This window comes from Diabrotica undecimpunctata, unplaced genomic scaffold (assembly GCF_040954645.1).
Source record: "Diabrotica undecimpunctata isolate CICGRU unplaced genomic scaffold, icDiaUnde3 ctg00001164.1, whole genome shotgun sequence".
Classification (NCBI taxonomy): domain Eukaryota; kingdom Metazoa; phylum Arthropoda; class Insecta; order Coleoptera; family Chrysomelidae; genus Diabrotica; species Diabrotica undecimpunctata.
In genome coordinates, this window is record NW_027313049.1 from 622 (window position 1) to 20,845 (window position 20,224).

General features: G+C 32.7%; 1 protein-coding gene across 1 annotated transcript; it reads left to right on the forward strand.

Moving 5' to 3' along the window:
* Positions 1 to 1,872: 1,872 nt before the first annotated feature.
* On the forward strand, positions 1,873 to 19,719 carry LOC140431797 (cilia- and flagella-associated protein 70-like; the record flags this gene model as incomplete). Its single annotated transcript, XM_072519679.1, has 7 exons — positions 1,873 to 2,112; positions 2,205 to 2,305; positions 2,369 to 2,577; positions 7,608 to 7,748; positions 13,979 to 14,230; positions 15,346 to 15,495; positions 19,617 to 19,719. Coding segments are annotated over 7 exons (1,171 nt in total), but the record flags the coding sequence as incomplete, so codon positions are not given.
* Between the last annotated feature and the right edge of the window lie 505 nt (positions 19,720 to 20,224).

The following is a 20,224-nucleotide window of genomic DNA, read 5'->3' on the forward strand; positions in this document are numbered from 1 at the left end:
CAAGCGTCTTTAAGGAAAAAGAAAAAAATGTATTTTACGCTAAAAAACTAAAATAATAAATTCTAAGTTAGCGACTGCATATGTTTTAAAATATTTCCTTGCCACATGAAGATTGAAAATAATTACAATATTAAAAAGAAAATAGCAAATTGGCCAGGATTAAATATATATAATAATTATTAAATAAATTAGTTAAATTATAGTAAAGATACTAACTGCATATGTGACGATTTATAAAGTTAAAAGAAACAGGTGGGTTGGAGATTTTCTAAAAAAAAAAAAAACAAGATCGTCAAATATAGAAAGAAAATTATAAAAATACTGATATAAAAAAATATTGATCAACTAGAAAATGAAATGTACTCACCTTAGGAAAAGATTTAAAAATATAAATGAATCTTAAAGAAAATTCACCTTAAAATAGGCAAAAGACATAAAAAAATATTCAACTTCTTCATTAAATAAAACTAACAGGACACAAGCGTTACTAACAACAATGACATCATAGAAGAAATAAAAACTAGAATTGGAAAGACTCGAGCTGCTTTTGTTAATATGAAGGACATTCTCGGAAGTTATGACATTAACTTAAACCTGAAAATGAGATTGGTTAGATGCTACATCTTTTCGATACTGCTGTACGGAGTAGAGACTTCGACTTTAAACAAGAACAATACCGATAAACTAGAGGCCTGCGAAATGTGGATATACAGAAAATTTTTGAAAATACCTTTGACAGACAAAATAACAAATAGTGTAGTTCTTCGAAGAATGTACAAAGAACGGGAGCTGTTGATCACCATCAAGAGAAGAAAGTTGGAATATCTAGGTCATGTGATGAGAGGGAAAAAGTACCGATTGCTCCAGTTAATTATCCAAGGAAATATTCAGGGCAAACGAAGCGTGGGGAGGCGACGTATATCTTGGCTGCGCAATTTAAGAGACTGGTTCCAGTGCACATCTAACCAATTATTTAGAGCAACAGCTTCAAAGATACGAATAGCAATGATGATTGCCAAACTCCGTAGCGGAGAGGGCACTTGAAGAAGAAGAAGACAGGACACGGCAGACGCAGAGTTGGGCGCCAACAATTTTTAAAATAAAAATAGTAAAATAAAAGATAAAGTTAAAGAAATTAAAATAAAATAATTATTTAAAAAAAAAAAATCACACATGTGACGTTTATAACGTTACAAAGCTATTTACTTTAATATCAAATAACAATACAGGGTGTTTCAAAAAGGTATGTCATAAATTAAATCAGGCATTCTGGGGACAAAAAATAAATTGATTGAATCAAACTTACCTTAGTACAAAAGTGTACACAAAAAAAATTTACAGCCCTTTAAAGTTACAAAATACAATTTTTTTTTTGCATTATCTCCTAAACTACATGACATTTTGTAATAAAAATGAACACGTTACTTTCTTGTTCTGAAAGCATTTTTCATACAAAAGAAACAACAAAATCTAAGCGCACAGAAAATTTTTTTTTTGCCTCCTATCACTTTTTTTAAAAAACAGTTTTTTACTGAGTTACGGCCCTTTTCATTAACCTTTAAAAAATTTCGTGCAACTAAATAAATGGCTTAAATGAATTAACAAGTACAAAAAAATGTTTATAACCTCTATAAATATGATATTACAATAAATGTTCAAAATGAGCCCCATTTTCTTCAATACATATTCGGTATCGTTTTAAAAAGGAAAACCGAATGCGCTGAAAAATCATATTTTTCTGACGAAATTGATTTGCAGCTTCAATTATTCTAATCCTCAATCATACACAATACATATGCAACACACAACACCCAAACACGAAACATGAATTCTCAGACACACAAACGTTTAAAGCACATACAAATATTGCAGAAACACACCAAATATTCAAAGCTTTCAATTTTTGAAAAGACATAACCTCATCAATAACTTGGGCGGATATACGCTCTTTATAGTTATCTTATACAATATTTTGCAGAGAATTTGCAACGATCCACAGAGTGCTGATTATTGGTTTGACTACGGAATATATCTTTTAGAAAGAAAGGAAGATGACAAATCTTACGAGTGCATGAAAGAATCCTTGTTGCAAAAACAAGAGCATAAATATAGGTATGAATCCTTTCCCCTATAAATATAAATTAATATAGGTATTTTACGTGTTTGTACATTTTAAATTTTTTATAGTAAAATATCTTTTATAGTTTAATAGTACTTGCAGCTCTGCTGAGCAATAAAGGGCACAAAGAAGATGCGGAAACATGTTTCTTGAATATAGTGACAGAAAATTCTGAATGGTGTGAAGGTATTTCTTTTTAATATTTTATGAATTAACGGAGAATATAAATATTGTTTGTCAATTTTTTAGGTTGGGCAATTTTCTACCTGTTTTACCAAAAAACCGAAAATTATGGTGGCATGGATAACACCTTGCGCATGGCAAAGAAGTACAGCGATGTTAGTGTACCTTTGGATTATTTCTCAGAATATGAGGATTTAGTATGGACTAGTGAAATTTGTCCCAAAACTGTATTCTTTCGAACAGCTATGCTGTTGCTGAAATTACGATTGTATTCAGTACGTATCAATTTTCTTATTTAACAATTTTTTTTTATAATTAATATCAGTAGACTTCGGCAAATATGCAAATAAAAATGTAGAAAATATGCGCATAAATATGCACGTGTTTACCCGAAAATATGCAAATATTTTACAAAATATGCATACAAATAAATAAAAAAATCGTAAAATAGTAACAATTTTATTTAAAAAAAAAGTGTACATAACTAAATATTTCCTACTATTCATTAAGATTTACATTTATTTTAAGTAACTACATCATTTTTAAGTATGAATAAACTTATTTAGAATTATGGTAACAATAAATGACCAAGTGGTGTTCAAAATTTTCTAACAAAAACTTGTGGCTTCTGTCTGAGTACATATATTTATATATGGAAAAACTTCGTTCAACATCAACTGATGTAACGGGAGCATTTTTCAAACTAACCAAAACATTTGGTTCTAAATTAATTGTTTCCGAAATATTTCCAGCTAGAACACTGACTACTTCAGAAAGAATATGGTAACCTTTATTTTTTTCCATAGTAGCTTCAAATTTTTTTAAAATATCTTTTCCAATATTACCTCTAACGTTCCGACAACATGACGCAAATTCTTTTATTAATGCTGTACTTTCGAACAATGACAGTTTTGGTGATTCTAACTGAGTAATTGTTTTTTGAACAAAACTAAAATTTGAAATCGTAGGCTTCCACGGCCAGAGTCAGAATTATAGTTTATTCGTCTTCCGGGTTTGGACCGTGTCATTTGTGAGTGACCCAAAAGTGGGTTCATCTCGACGTTTCGTTACAATTGTATGTAGCTTCTTCAGGAGAACAAAAAAAGAAAACAAAAGACAGGAAGATGGGTAGTTAGCAACGGTAACTCAGTTACTCAACGCAACCAGAGGCGAATACTAACTACCAAGATTTGGTCACAGTAACTCAACTACTTAACGCAGCCAGAGGTGAAAACCAAATGCCAGGACAGGGATTCACGTCCAACAGCTCAGAACACTAACGCGTCGAGAGGCGGGGAGTGAATCCGACGATTACTCCGCTACCGCTCTATTTATAGTCGCGGTGACCTGTCGTGTCGGGACGTATCGGCTCACTCCGTGGCGCGAACGTCAAAAAGCGCGCGCTGGCCAATCATGTGGCTGCATCGTGGTAGCGGGACCGGACGGCGGCTCTAGACTGAGATTCCAGATGGGAGACAAGTAGTATCCTTCCTCTCGATTGATATTATGTGGATTTTTTCGGATCTCTAGAGATTCGCGGATTTTCCTGGAATAAAAGAAGGGGCTCTTAGAAATAATATGGGTTTTTTCGAACAATATGGAATGACCGGTTTCTTGGCAGTGTTCTGCAACTGCAGAATGGGAGAAAAGACCTGATCGAATGCATCTTTGATGCTCTTGAATCCGAGTTTTGACGGAACGACCAGTTTCGCCAAAAATCACTCCCCGCCTCTCGACGCGTTAGTGTTCTGAGCTGTTGGACGTGAATCCCTGTCCTGGCATTTGGTTTTCACCTCTGGCTGCGTTAAGTAGTTGAGTTACTGTGACCAAATGCCCATCTTGGTAGTTAGTATTCGCCTCGGGTTGCGTTGAGTAACTGAGTTACCGTTGCTAACTACCCATCTTCCTGTCTTTTGTTTTCTTTTTTTGTTCTCCTGAAGAAGCTACATACAATTGTAACGAAACGTCGAGATGAACCCACTTTTGGGTCACTCACAAATGACACGGTCCAAACCCGGAAGACGAATAAACTATAAAACTAAAATTTGATTTTATAAATGAAAGTTCTTGTTGAAGCAAGTTACTCTGAAAAGTTTGTTTAGAATCCAAAAGAGATTGGGAACTTTCATCTGTTAACGTATCAATTATGTTCTTTATTTTAACAAAATGATCTGCATAAAAATTAGCTGCTTCTAACCATGTTCCCCATCGCGTTAAAATAGGTTGTGGTGGAAGAGGAATGTTAGGTAGCATTTCTTTATAAAGTTGAATTCTTATAGCAGATTTAAGAAATACTTTTTTGACACTGGATATCATGGTATTTACAAGAGGAAACTTTTTTCGTATTTCCTCTGCAACTCTGTTTAATCTATGCGCTACACAAGTAACATGTATTAAATCTGGGAAAAATATTTTTAAATTTTGTCCTGCTTTCACCATATAAGAAGCAGCATCCGATAAAATAAGCAGTAATTTATTAGAAGGAATAGTTGTCGGAAGAAAAAAAGTTGCTAATGTTTCTTGTATAAAACGCGAAATTGTTAAAGCATTTGTTTTCTCAAGTTGCTGGCATGAAATAAGATGAGATTTTGGTAAGGTATCTTCTTTAAGAACACCAATCAATAAATAAGCAATATACTTTCCTGAGGAATCAGTGGTTTCGTCTACAGATATGTAAAAATAATTATCTGCAATTTCTTCCTTAATATTAATTAACACCGACGAGTATAGCCCGTTCACATTATTTCTTCTTAGAGACCGATCACTTGGAACATTAAGTATGCAATATTTTTTTAGAAACGAACTAAAATTTACATTTGCTAATTTTGAAAGCGGTATGTTTGCAGACACTAATGCGCGACACAAGTCTTCATTAAAAGTTTCTTGCTCATCTAATTTTTTTGAAGTAGATTGGAAACATTTAGCCATTGAAGTTTGATGTTTTCCTCCTATTTTTCCTTTTTTTGCAATGTGTGAAGCAGTTCTCACATGTTGGTCTATCTGAAATTTCTTCTCACATGCTATCTATAAATAAAAATAAAAACCTTTATTTTAACCCAACCTTTAAAATATAAAAATATACAAGGTGTTTTTGGTTAATCAAATAACTGGTTTGAAAAAAAAACACTCGCTAAGTGTTTTAAATGCAGTATTAATCCACAAATTAGTTTTTGTTACTAACCATTAGTACATCATATAACTTATTTTAAAATTCAACAAAAGTTTTTTTTTGTTAATTCAATTACAATAAAAATAATTGTGTTTTAGAATAGCTGACTTCATAAAAAAAAGTAACGGTGAAAATTTTTTCTAAATACACACCATTGTATTGTACCATGGACAATTTTTTCTCACTAAAGGAAGCTATTTTTCATTTAAAAACAACCTACGAGTACTAAATTTCAAGAAAATACGTTTATTGGTTTTAAAGTTATTGTTGTTATTAACTAAAAGAATTTAATTTTTTTTTAATTTTAACACCCTGTATCTCGAAAAGTAAATAAGTTTGACCCCTCATTAACTATATCGTTTTGTTCAATTTTTCGAGAAGTATCTACAGTCAAACGTTGTAAGTGTCATTTGGAAACACCCTGTATGTATGAAATATTAGATGTTTAATAGAAAATATTAGATACTTACAATTTTGCGACAGACTGAACAGTAGATTTTTCCCATATCCATAGACAGCTCTTTATAAGGTTTAATCCAAGTTGAAGCACTGGTTGTTTTAGGCATTATAAAATCACAATCTTCCTTTTTGTTACGCACAACGAGTGTTTACGCTTTGAATATCCAAACAAAAATGATTTACAAATCTGAGCATCAAATTAGAAATGTTTAGGTACCTAATTCAATAAACTGGGAGATTTTGGAAAATCCCTAAATTAGGAACAAAACTATTAGCCGTTTACCTGCTGTTAAGATACAATAAATTGTAGATAGATTTGCGGATTAGATCATAAAATGCAAATGAGCGAACCCTTAGCGATTATCCAATAACTGAATGCCACAGTGACCGAGACTTTCTAAGAATGTTGAGGGCTACTTAAATTGATCTTCTTTGAAATTGTAAATGTTTTGTACCTGTAGAGATTACGTACTTAGATCATTTCTTGATTAAAATGACTACAAAATTTTATACAAGAATTGAAATAAATTGTTATGTTAAAAAATTTTCAAATACAGTATAAAAATCTGAACTTTTATGCACTTTATGCAAACTTTTATACAAATATGCCAAAATATGAAATATTTGCATAAAATATGCACAATATGCAAAATATGCAATATGCATATTTGCCTAAGTCTAAATATCAGTGATAATACCTTTTTTAATTCAGGGATGATCCACTTAATATTTGAGCAGTGGGTAGACTTAAAGACTTTCAGTTTAATTATTATATGAGGTATAGTACAATGAACCCCTCGTTCAGAAGACTTTGCACTACTTTGTTTCTGTTTCTAAATCCAATTTGTATCGCCATGAGTTCAGGCGAGTTAGCAACTTGGTCGAATTAAGTTTACTTAATATATAAAAATGTGTGTATATCGTCTTTATGTCCTATAAAATTTGAGATACTCACAACGTAGTTATGATGCTATTTACAATGACGTGCACTAAAATATTACTACTACAATTCTGTAGAATTCAGTTGATTTCAATTTAAGTGGTGATTTTAGTAAAACAATCTTTGTTTTTTTTAAACAATACAATGTTGCCAAATTACAAAGAAAATCCTGAATTTGTTTTAAATCAAATATATCCAATCCAACTGTTACTGTAAGAAAAAATATATTAGAGAAGATAAAATATTGATATACTGATTGTATTATAAGTATTACATGTTGATTTGATATATTAAGATAAATTTCAAGGTAGGTAATGATTTAAAAAATAGTATACCGTTTTAAAAGATCTGAATATAGGAACATGAAGCTTTTTTAAATGTATAGTGAGTATAGTGCGATGTCTCTTAAAATGTACTTTTGTAATATAGAAAAACGAACCAAAGAATGAAACTCGATAGAAAATTAGATCTTTTCGGTAGATAAACAGCCGTATCTGACATGACAGTGCACATTACGACGAAACTAGTAGCGCCATCCCTTGCCCGGTCTATACATAATACTAACTCTATTTTCCTCATATTACTGACATTGCTATTACGATAGATGCTGTGATGAATGTTTGTATATGTTGTAGCGTGTTGTAGTAAATGGGGAGACTCGTAAAATATGCCTATATTATGTAGTACATAATAATGATAAGCCGTAGTTATAATTAATAAATGTTTTTTATTTTTAGTGGACTGAGTTAGCTTTAGCTCAAGAAATAAATACCCATCCAGGATTTACTCATTACCTTCTGTCAGCAGTCTGTTATTACAAAGAATTGTATCGCCACGCTTTGGATCATCTTGAGGAAACCATGAAATATTATGGTCCGGTTAGTAACGTCTTATTTCATTCGTTTTTTAAAGATTTTTTGATTTATTCTAGAATAATATATTTTTATTCATTAAAATTGTTAAGTCTTATTAAATTATTATTAGTTCTTAATTTTGTTTAAGGTCTTATACAGGAAATGTGATTTTAATTAGAATTTTTTTTTCACTAAATATCAATTATTTTTACGGTTGTGTATTAATAATTTGTTACTTGATGCAATAAAAACAATTATTTTTAGTTATGCAGCTCATACATTAGAAGCAATAGAGCATCAGTATTGCCATTAATGTTTGTCGAAGACTTGAAGGTTGAGAAAATAAAATTTGCCGAAATGACGGATTACCGAATTTTATTTCAAATGAACTTTTGAATGAAAATGAAATAGAATTAATATGAGATGACGTAAATATATATTAACCTAATCAAATGTGAAGGTACAATTGACCAACATCATTAATGCTGCATTTATTTTGAGATATGTCCCAAATTTATGGAAAATAGCTGAGGTTATAATAATACCAAAACCAGGAAAATCACCAAAAGTCTCCTCATATTTACCAATATCATTTTTACCAGTAATTTGAAGCTTTTTGAGAAAGTCCTGCTAAAAAGAATGAAACTAATATTAGAAGAGAACAAAATGATTCCAAACCACCAATTGAGCTTTAGAAATAAACATTCTGCGATTGAAAAGGTAAAAGAAATAATAAGTTAGACTTACTCACAATCAATTTAATTTAACTAATCGGACGACCGGTTTCGCTTTCTATAATATGCAAAGCATCTTCAGGTCACGATACAAAGTTAAAATGCTGAAAATAATAATCCCATATTAGGGTGTTGTCTAATAAAGATAAAAACAAAGATAAAAACATAGGTAGGTGATATAAATTATATAAATTACAGTAATTATGCCAATATTACATGTCTGTTGTTTTATAAATGAATAAAATGTTTAAGCAGACAAGGTACGACCCACAAATTGGTAACATAGTCTATTAAACTGTAATGAATTAATAAATAAACCAATAAATAAACATTACTTACATGCCGGTACTCTATTAGTTGATGGTTGAAAGAACATGGTTCAAACTATCTTGAATTGTAGATTGGAGAGCTCAGGTCAACTATTGTAATTATTTAACAATAAACGGGGAAGTTCTTGAGAAGACAGATTGTATGATCTTCAATGGATGTACAGATTGTGTGGGTGTGCAATAGTTTAATCTTGTAGTTATTATATTATACTATTGCACACCCACACAATCTGTACATCCATTGAAGATCATACAATCTGTCTTCTCAAGAACTTCCCCGTTTATTGTTAAATAATTACAATAGTTGACCTGAGCTCTCCAATCTACAATCCAAGATAGTTTGAACCATGTTCTTTCAACCATCAACTAATAGAGTACCGGCATGTAAGTAATGTTTATTTATTGGTTTATTTATTAATTCATTACAGTTTAATAGACTATGTTACCAATTTGTGGGTCGTACCTTGTCTGCTTAAACATTTTATTCATTTATAAAACAACAGACATGTAATATTGGCATAATTACTGTAATTTATATAATTTATATCACCTACCTATGTTTTTATCTTTGTTTTTATCTTTATTAGACAACACCCTAATATGGGATTATTATTTTCAGCATTTTAACTTTGTATCGTGACCTGAAGATGCTTTGCATATTATAGAAAGCGAAACCGGTCGTCCGATTAGTTAAATTAAATTGATTGTGAGTAAGTCTAACTTATTATTTCTTTTACCTTTTGAAATGGACTCACACAAGCAACACATTCATGATTCTGCGATTGATATAATAATAAATTTTTCTTCTTAGAGTGCCGCCTCCTTATGGAGGTTGGCAATCATAATGGCTATTTTTATTTTTGAGCTTGCTTCTCTAAACAAATCAATCGATCTGCATTGATACCAATCACGTAGATTCTTCAACCATGAGTTCTGCCTTCGGCCAACAGATTTTCTTCCTTGAATCTTTCCCTGTATGATGAGTCTCAAAATTTTATATTTTTCCCCTCATCACGTGGCTTAGGTATTCCAGTTTTCTGGTTTGTACAGTGGTGATTAGTTCTGTTTCTTTACCAACCCTCTCCAGTACTTCTTTATTTGTAATTCTATCAGTCCATGATATTTTTAACACTCTGCGATATAACCAGAGTTCGAAAGCCTCGAGTTCGAAAGCCTCGAGTTTCGAAAGAAAGAATAATAAATTACCAACATAATTTAAAAATTATATTATTAGAAGAAAAGAAGTCTGTTCTACAACCTTTTTAGACGTAGCTACGGCCTTCGACAAAGTATGGCATGAAGGTGAATGAAGCAATTACGCGTTCAATTAAGCAAGAAGATGTGTACATATGTATATCTAAAAGAAATCAAATCAGGAGTCCATCAAAAAAGCGTATTAAGTCGTCTACCTGATGAACATACCTGATGACATACCTGAACTAGAAAATAATAGGTACTAGACAGTTGTCAATAAATAAAAAAACAAAAGAAAAGAGAAGAGAAGAATTACTTATCCGTTAAAAAAAATGTATTGGCTGATGGGAAGAAACTTATTTTCTCAGCATTGTCCATAGATAACAACCAACTGCTATACAAACTAATACTGAGACCAGTATGGACGTATGGTTGCCAACTTTGGGGCTGTGCCAAGTCAAGTTATATTTAGATTATCCAGAGCTTTCAGAATAAAGTGTTAAGGAACGTCGTTAATGTTCCCTGCTACATCACAAATGTCGACCTTCACAATGAACTTGAGATTGAAGATGTAGATATAGTTATCAGGAAGATGACAGATTATGTAAACGTCGAGGTCATCCAGCCCCTCGATAATACTAGGTTAGAAAGAAGACTCAAACGAAGAAAACCGTTTGAGTGAGTGTAAAGTGTAGTGTAAAAGCAGAGCATAGTGCTACATTGTGTGTTAGCTATAGTGCGTAAAATAAGAGTCGACCATAGGGGTAAGCTCTTAGAATGTATGTATCATGTAGTAATTTAAGTCAAAGAAAAATTGATAATTGGTCAACTATGACCAGATTTCACTGGTATAAACACATTTTAAGTGTTTAATAAAAAAAATCAAATGTCAATAAAAAGTCTTTCCATTTTTCCAAAGTTGTTTTTTTCTTTACAAAAACATGGCACGTAGAAAATAATGTATTTGGCACAATATTTAATAAAGCGATGAAAACCTATTAGGCACATTTGAACGAAAAATCCTTAGACACATATATAAGGGGGTAGAGGAAAATGACATATGGCGCAAAAGATATAACTTTGAACTATACACAGCATACAATGAACCCGAGATCATAACATCCATAAAGATCGGACGTCTGCGCTGGATGGGCCATGTTGAACGAATGTTGGAGACTGAAACACCAAAACATATTATGAGGCAAACACCAGTAGGAAGAAGGTCAAAGGGAAGACCAAAACTTAGATACATGGAACAAGTGGAACAAGATCTGAAAACACTTAAGATTACCAACTGGAAAAACAAAGCAAGGAACAGAACAGAATGGCGGAAAATCCTAGAACAAGCCAGGACCCAGAAAGGGTTGTCGAGCTACTGATGATGATGATGACAATATTTAATGGCTATAAAGTGACATTTGTGACAGTATTTTTTAAAATCGGACTATTTCATTACATAACTCCAAGACAGGTCAATATGGGATATAGAGCAGACCGCAAGAGGAAAACTTTATACGCTTTCAAAAGTTTTGTAAAGCGCTGTTTACACTGCACGTGAAGCGAAGCATGCTGCTGGCATGGGCCGGCTGATGTAATCATTTTGAATGGGGGGTAGGGTGGGGTATGTTTACTCCGACCCGAGCCAATGAGAGGTTCTGCGAGAGTCGCCCCACTTAAGCGCAAGGCACATTGTACGCGCTATCTCAGAGTTAGTTTCACATGCACTTGGTATAAATATTTTACCATTTTAAAAACTTTCGCTATTCACATTGAAAAGATAATTTGATCTAAACAAGAAATTAAGTTTTTTAAGTTAAGAATTTTTTTTATTTAGAAACATAATCCACATCAACGCAGGGTTGTTAGTTAAGTAATGTACACAAAGACTCATTTTTTACATATTTTTACATTACATTTTCATTACATTACATTTACATTAAATAGATGTCTCTCTCTTGTCGTTTCCTCATTGCTGAGGATCGTGATTTCCTACAATGCGGGCTGTCAATTCTCTCCATCTCTTGCGATTTTGGGCTGCTCTCATGGACTCGGAAAACGTCTCTCCAGTGGCTTTCTGTACTTGATCTGACCATCGGATAGGTGAGCGTCCTCTGCCTCTACGTCCTTCTACGTTTCCGCATACAATTAGTCTTTCTAAGTTGTCATTGTCTCTTCTCGCAATGTGGCCAAAAAACTTTAAAACATTTGCAAGACACTGAGAGGAGAGTCTGGTCTGAATGTTTAGTTCTTCGAGAATCGACTGATTGGATCTGTGCTCCGTCCACGAGACGCGTAGCATTCGTCTCCAGCACCACATTTCGAATGCGTCAATCCTTTTCCTATCCTCTGATTTTATTGTCCATGTTTCGGCACCGTAACTGAAGATTGAAAAAATGAGTGTCCGTACCAGTCTCATTTTGAGTTTTTTGGATAAAGAGTGGTCCTTCCATATTTTTGACAGTCGACTCATCGCGTTCTTGGCCATCCCTATTCTTCTGCGAATTTCCGTATGGGAGGAGGCTGCATTGCTTAAGGAAGATCCTAGATACGTGAACTCGTCTACTTTCTCGAATTGATTTAGGGCGCCTGTTGTTTGGAGGATATTCGCGTGGTCCACAATCATGATTTTTGTTTTCTGATTATTAATCTTGAGCCTACACTTGTTGCTTTCGGTTTCTACTCTCTTTATCAGTCTCGACATCTCCTCTTCAGATGTTGCTATCAGTGTTGTATCGTCTGCGAATCTTAAGTTTGAGATCTTTTTTCCTGCAATGGAGATGCCGCCTCTCCATCCATCGAGTGCGTTCCTCATTATGTATTCTCCATATAAATTGAACAGGTCTGGAGATAGTATACACCCTTGTCGTACACCTCTGCTGGTTTTGAAGGTATCAGATTGCTGGTTTTCAATTCTTATTTTAACTGAGTTATCTACGTATAAGTTTTTAATTAATATTGCCAAATGATCTGGAACTCCTATCTCATGAAGAACTGTCCAGAGAACTTCCCACTTCACAGTAATATAATGTACAATACAATGTAATGTAAATAAATATAAATCTTTTAAATAATCTAGTACATGTTCGATGTTTGCAGTCAAGGTTTGTAGTCAAGGTGGTTTTTATGTCATCTGAAATTCCATATTTTCTTCCTTTTGCTTCGTAGTACTGGCAATCAATAACAATATGCTTCCCTCACCAGTTTCTGCAGGTTAGCAAAATTTGCAGGTTTCTGCAAATTTTGCAAAAAGCTAATTATGAGCGTCCATTGTTAGTTTTGTTTATAGAAAACAAAAATGGGAAAGTTAGCTAGAAGTATTAAGTTTTAGTCCACATTCAATACATGTTTCGGTCACACTGTTTATAAGTTCTTTCAACTCTTTTTCATTGGAAGAAATCAGTACCGTATCGTCTGCTTATCTGAGATTATTTATATTAATCCCGTTGATTTGAAAGCTTACATCTTCATATAAGGCTTCTTTGAAAATAAATTCGGGGCAGATATTAAAAAATATAAGCGATAAAATACACCCTTGCCCCACTCCACATTGTATTCCCACTGCTTTCGTCGTGTTCTGACTAATTCGTATCTTTGCACATTGATGCCGATACAAATTTTTGATAGGGCGATGATCACTACATTGTTTAGCGTTCATTTTTTTTGATATCATTACAAATGTTGACAGTAGCCAGTATGTTGGTATATGCCTGTTTTCTATATTTTATTAAAGAGGTTTAGAAGAAAATGTTTGCCTTTATCTTCGAGTAGTTTGATTATTTTGCTGGAAATTTCATTAGGACCGGTTGCTTTCCTATTTTTTGATAGTTGTATAGCTCTTTCCTTTTTCCTAGTTGTATTTCATCGAAGGATATGTTTGGACCACGATCTATTTCTGTTTTTTCTTCAGTTTCTCAATATATATATATATATATATATATATATATATATATATATATATATGTATAAGGTTATTTATATGTTTTTATAACTTTTCTAGAATTATGCGGTCTCAAGCCTTGCAGGACATTGTTTTCTGGCTCTAGGACGAAAGGAAGAAGCTGAAAAGCAGTATTATTATGCCCTAGAATCATTTAATAGACCAGTTTACTTACATCTAGTGACTGTTAATTTGGCACAAGTATTAATAGATAAAGGCGCTGATCAAAAAGCTAGAAACTTGATGTTATTGGCTTGCAAATATAATCCGTCTCCTTATACATGGTATATAGCAGGAAAATTATATTATAAAGTAAGTATCACTGGTTATTTCAAATAACATAAATATGATTCTTTAAATATCGTTCTGATAGCTAAGCGGGCGAAACGCACACACAAAAGCGAAAGATTTTGATCAGATTAGATGTGATAAAATACTAATTCACGAAAAGAATGTCAAAAAGTGATGGAAAAAATACTTAGACAATTTATTAAATAAATAATTTGACAGATGACCAGTTGAGTTAACAGAGACCATTTTCAGCCAATGGTCAGGTCCCATTAAGGTTACTTAACTACTAAAAAAATCTTACAGTTGTTATTGTTAAGGTATAGTTAAGTTAATTACCTTAATCGGGAATCTGACAATGAGCAGGCAATTGTAGAGCCCAAAATCGGTCTAAGGCATAATAAAATCAATTGTGGGTAAGTCTTTTCTTTTCTTTTCTTACCTATTTAAAATGAACTCAAACGTGCAAATACTTCACATACTGCTTCAATTAAGTGAACGCGAGAGTACAACAAATATACGAGAAGCCGCATGAGAAAAAATAGGACAAAAGGTAAATAGTAAGGTGGCAAAGAAACTTGGTGGCGCAGTGGTAAGAGCATAAGACTTACCGAGCATCAAACTTTGATGGTCATGAGTTCGAATCCGACCGAGAGGAGAATTTATTATTGTTTAAATCTGTTTTGTCCGATGGGTACTTACCCGAGGTACCGAAGCCGTTCCGATAAAATAAGCGATGTTTTGTAAAGACAATGATGTTGAGTAACCAGACAATTACCCAACACATTCACACACACACAACAACAACAACAACAACAAAAACAACAACAACAACAACAACCACAATCACAATAAAAACAACAACAATAACAACAACAACAACAACAACAACAAGAACAATAGCGACAACGACAACGACAACGACAGTACTGCAACAATTGACTGCATTAAGACGGAGAGTAAAAAAGCAGATTTGATTTCTTTTGTCAATTAAATACGTAAATAAATCTGTTCACTAGTCTTCTACTCAGAATCTAATACATATTAAAGCTATTTATATAAAGTATTAACTTGTTTTTACAAGAGTTATCAAATTTACCGATTTTTTATATATTTTTTTATACTTTTTTTGTTCTAAGCAAAAGGACTTTCTAAGTGCTGAAGAATGTTTTTCTGAAGCAAATGCAATGGACAATACCTACGCTGAAATTTGGGGTTATTTGGCTTTAGTTAATTTCAAGTTACAAAGACAACATGAGGCAGATCAATGTTTAAACCATGCAATAAAGGTAATAAAATTTATCAGTTTGAAACCTGTAATTAAAAAATGACAAGTGATTGAAAAATTATCACAAGGTATTTATCGAATCCATTATCACAGTTGCATTTCCCTTATCTGCTGGTAGGATAATTATGAAGTCATCATTTTTTAAAGTTCTTACTGCTATTAATTTCTGTTTGCTTATGTTTTGCTTAATTATATTAGACTTCTCTTTCGTGGGTTGGTAAATATTGAGATATTTTCTCCATTAAGCTAATTATTAGCTAATTCTCCATTAAGCCATTAGTCTAATTTTGAAATAGATTTATGAGTCTCAACAAAGTTTAGACCTTTTGACAGTATTAAACTCTCTGTTGCATTTATTTGTCTATTTGATAGATTGATAACTGTTGCTAATATGTCATCATTTCTATTTAGGTTATCTAAAGTAAAGTAAATTTATTTAAATATGTATTTCTTTGTTTCTCATATGAATTTTAATATAGTATCTTTATACTAACAATAATTCGATCAAAAACAGAATCTGATATCATCTTGAAAATTAAATCTTAAATACTTGTGTCTTAATTGTCTTGTTCAAGAAAAAATAAAGTCTTCACATGAATACAACTCAAAAATATTGACAACATCATTTTAAAGTAATTACTATTTAAATTGTAATAAGCCACAATTAAAGGTTAAAGTAAGTTTATTGACTTTTTGACAATTTCCACGTGGAAACCTTTAATTGTGGCTTATTCCGATTTAAATAATAATTACTTTAAAATGTTACAAGAAAATAGCTTCAGAACAATATCATTTTAAAGTCGTCTACTTTAAAATGTATTATGTATGTCTAAATTGTTAATATGAATGAATCAAATAAAATTACATTATTAGGAGAATTTTTTGCTACACTCCAGTCGTCAGAGACAAAAATGCCACTCAACCTCTAAAAATCATACGAACAAGCTGAATTTTGCCGAAAATATTAATTTTGGGACCCCAAAAGAGATGAAAAAAAGTTGACTACATTTACCACGGGCTTCCTCTAAAACCCTCCTAGTAGGGGGATAAAAACGCAAAACATCGATTTAGAAGGAATCTGTATTCCGCAGAAAAAAATGTTTCAAATAAAAAATGTAGCTGATTTAATTTTAAACAAAAATGTGTACGCTTGAAGCGATTGTCGATTTTGAATGTTAGTTACGTGCACGAAATCAATGTTCAATCAAATTTGAATCAGCTCAACGGTAAAAATTCGATCTTTTGATCTAAATGTCCTATCGATATAAATGAAGATGCGTTTTGAAGGTAGAAAGTTTATCTTTCGGATGCAATTTTTGTATTTTGTAAACTTAGATTATATAAAGCTATTATATAAATAAACGACGAGAGGTTTTTATCAGATCAATACAATCTATCCCTCTTATTGACTGGCCACTATAAAGTTTCGATTACTAGAGCCTAAACTTCAAAACCTAAAAGCGCTGGATTTAAACTTTTACATAACAAACAATCTAAAACTTTCTTTTTCGAGTAAATTAATACGTTTTTCAAAAGAACCAAAGTTTTGCTATAAACTACTCCCAAAACTGTCTTCTTGGAGACATTTCCCGTGACGTGCGATCGTTTGAAATGTAAAACATTAAATTCTGCGTTCATAAGTTTTAAAAAATAATCGCTAAAAATGGAAATTTTACTTCGACCGATCAATGAAAGTGATCAATTTTATTGATCTCATGAGAATCTTAAAAAATGGTAAAAATCGCGCCACGTTTTTTTTTATTTAACACCTGTATAAAAAATGAGTTTATTGGGGGCAAAATACAAAAACTGCATACGAAAGCTGCACTCTTTAACTTTAAAACGCATCTTGGTTTTTGTCGATAGCACACATGGATCAAAGGATATCCAATTTTTACTGTCAAGCTGATACAAATTTTATTGAACATTGATTTCGTGCATGTAACTGACATTCAAAATCGACGGTCACTTCAAGCGTTTTTTCTGAGAGAATGGTTCATTTTACACAAAAAGTACTAAAAAACATTTTTATTTAAAATTATCTCAGATACATTTTTTATTTGAAACATTGTTTTATCATCATCATCAGTTGGCGCTACAGCCCTTCGTGAGCCTTGGCCTGCTTAAAAACATTCTTCCTTCCTTCCCTATCGAGTGTCTGTCTTCTTCAGCCCCTCACTCCAATCTCCCTTTAGATCTTCCTGTACATCGTCCAGATATCTGAGTTTAGGTCGCCCCCTTCTTCTTCTTCCGACCGGCCTGTTTAGCATAGTTATTTTAGTGGGGTCACTCTCATGCATCCGCATAATGTGTGGGTGCATCCACACCCACCTTAGGCGGTTTATTTTGATGGTCTTCACAATATCTGCATCACCAAAAAGTCTATAGAGTTCAAAGTTATATCGCCTTTTCCACAGTCCCTGTTCGTTTACTCCGCCATATATGGTCCTCAATACTTTTCTTTCAAAGACTCGCAGTAACTCTTCATCTCGGGTCGTCATTGCCCATGTTTCCTATCCGTATGTAAGCACTAGGCGTATTATTGTTTTATAAAGTTTGCACTTTGTTGCTATTGACATACTTCCCGCTCTTAGTTGAGGGCCCAGGCCAAAATAACAGCGGTTAGCCACGCATATTCTTTTTTTTATCTCGTTGGATGTGTTATTTTTGTAGTCTACCAGTGATCCTAAGTAGCAGAATTCTTCTACCATTTCTATCGTTTCGTGTTGCACTTCTAAGTTATTTTGTCGAATTCTTGATATGGCCGACATATATTTAGTTTTCTGGATGTTAATCAGAAGTCCGATGTTTTCTGCGGCATTTTTGATACGTGTGGAAGCCTCCACTGCTTCATTTTGGGTTCTTCCAATTATGACGATATCATCAGCGTATGCCATTATTTGTATACTACGGGTATATATCGTACCTTTTAAGTTTATTTCCGAATCTCTCATAACTTTTTCTAACGCTAGGTTGAACAGCGTGCATGATAGCGCATCTCTGGCGCAGTCCTCTGTTGGTTTTAAATGGTTTTGAAACATCCCCTTGTACGCGCACTTTACATTCGACTTTCATCATTGCCATTTTAATTAATTCTACCAATCCTTTTGGTATTCCTAATTCGATCATCGCCGAATATAATTGGGACCTGTCAATAGTATCGTACGCTGCCTTAAAGTCTACGAAGATGTAATGGCAGTCTATGTCGTACTCTGTCGTTTTTTCTAATATTTTTCTGATGGATGATATGTGATCAATGGTAGATTTATTTTTTAAGAAGCCTCTTTGGTAGGATCCTATTATATTGTCAGTATACCGTGCCAGTCGTTCGTTAAGTATCAGGGACACAATTTTGTACGCTGTATTAAGAAGGCAAATCCCTCTAAAGTTGGAACATTCAAGAACGTCTCCTTTCTTGTGTATGGGGCATATAATTCCAGTATTCCAATCTTCTGGTAACGCGCGTTCTTGCCATACCTGTATTAGTAGTTTGTGAAGGAGGGTTACAAATGTTTGACCGCCACATTTAAATATTTCTGCGGGTAGGTTGTCTCCTCCGGGTGACTTGTTTCTGGCTAGAGACTGAATTGCTTTGTTTATTTCTTCCAAAGTTGGTAGTTTAGTATCCTCCTCTTCTATTCCTTTTTTTTATACTACGTACACATTCTTGGTAAATCAATTGTTTTGTGTTTTTACCATTCTACGAGGGGGTTTTAGGGAGAAGCCCGGGAAAAAGTGGTAATTTTCATCTTTTTTGGGGCCCCAAAATTAATATTTTTATCTTAAAATTCAGCTTGTTCGTATGCTCTTTAGGGGTCAACTCTCAGACGATTGAACCATAAGTAACAAAAGCAAAATTTGTTTAATTTATTAATGTTTTGCATTTTGAAGTGGGAATTTAAACGTCAATTTTTTTGTAAAATTGTGAATTATATCCAACAAAAATTGTAAATTGCATTAACTATAATAATATAGTATAACAATCTCAGCACATGGACATATTAATCAAGAACATTCAAATACAAAGTTACTTTAAACAAATAGAATAATTAATAGTTTTGCAAATTCAGTTTAAATTTATACAAAATGTGTAACTTATATTTATCATAATCTATTTTTCAGAATAAACTTTCGGATGAAGATATCCTCGAAGTGATTAAAGATGAGTATTCTTTGCATAATCATATGTATTCTATTTAGTTTTGAAATAAATTATATATTTTAATCCAATTATTAATAAAAATTAGTATAAAATTAACTACAATAAAATATACAAACTATATTAAATTGTGACATAAAATGCTTCAAATTCAGCTAAGGATGAATAACTGTTGCCACAGTATTAATTAGATTAGATGGAATGAGATTTATGATGTCTTTTAGTTGGACACGGTCAAATTCCTACATTAGATCGATGAAACATATATTATTAGATTTAAGCCACAAATATTGGTGTAATAAAAAGCTCCCATAGTTATACGTTAAAAATTATTGTACAAAAATAAAATACCTCAAAGGCTATAATAGCGGGATAAGATGGTCAAAAGTACCCCCGCACCGATCAGCACCGCGACTTGTGTTTTCAATAAAGCATATAAAAAAATGACTTCATACAAATTTTTAGCTTCCCAGAGCCCATAGAACTTCTTAAATCTAAAAAAGAAGCTTTCTTCGACTTTATTTTTTTCTTGACGCAATTTTGCTTTAAAAAATCTGAAAAAATTCGTGAA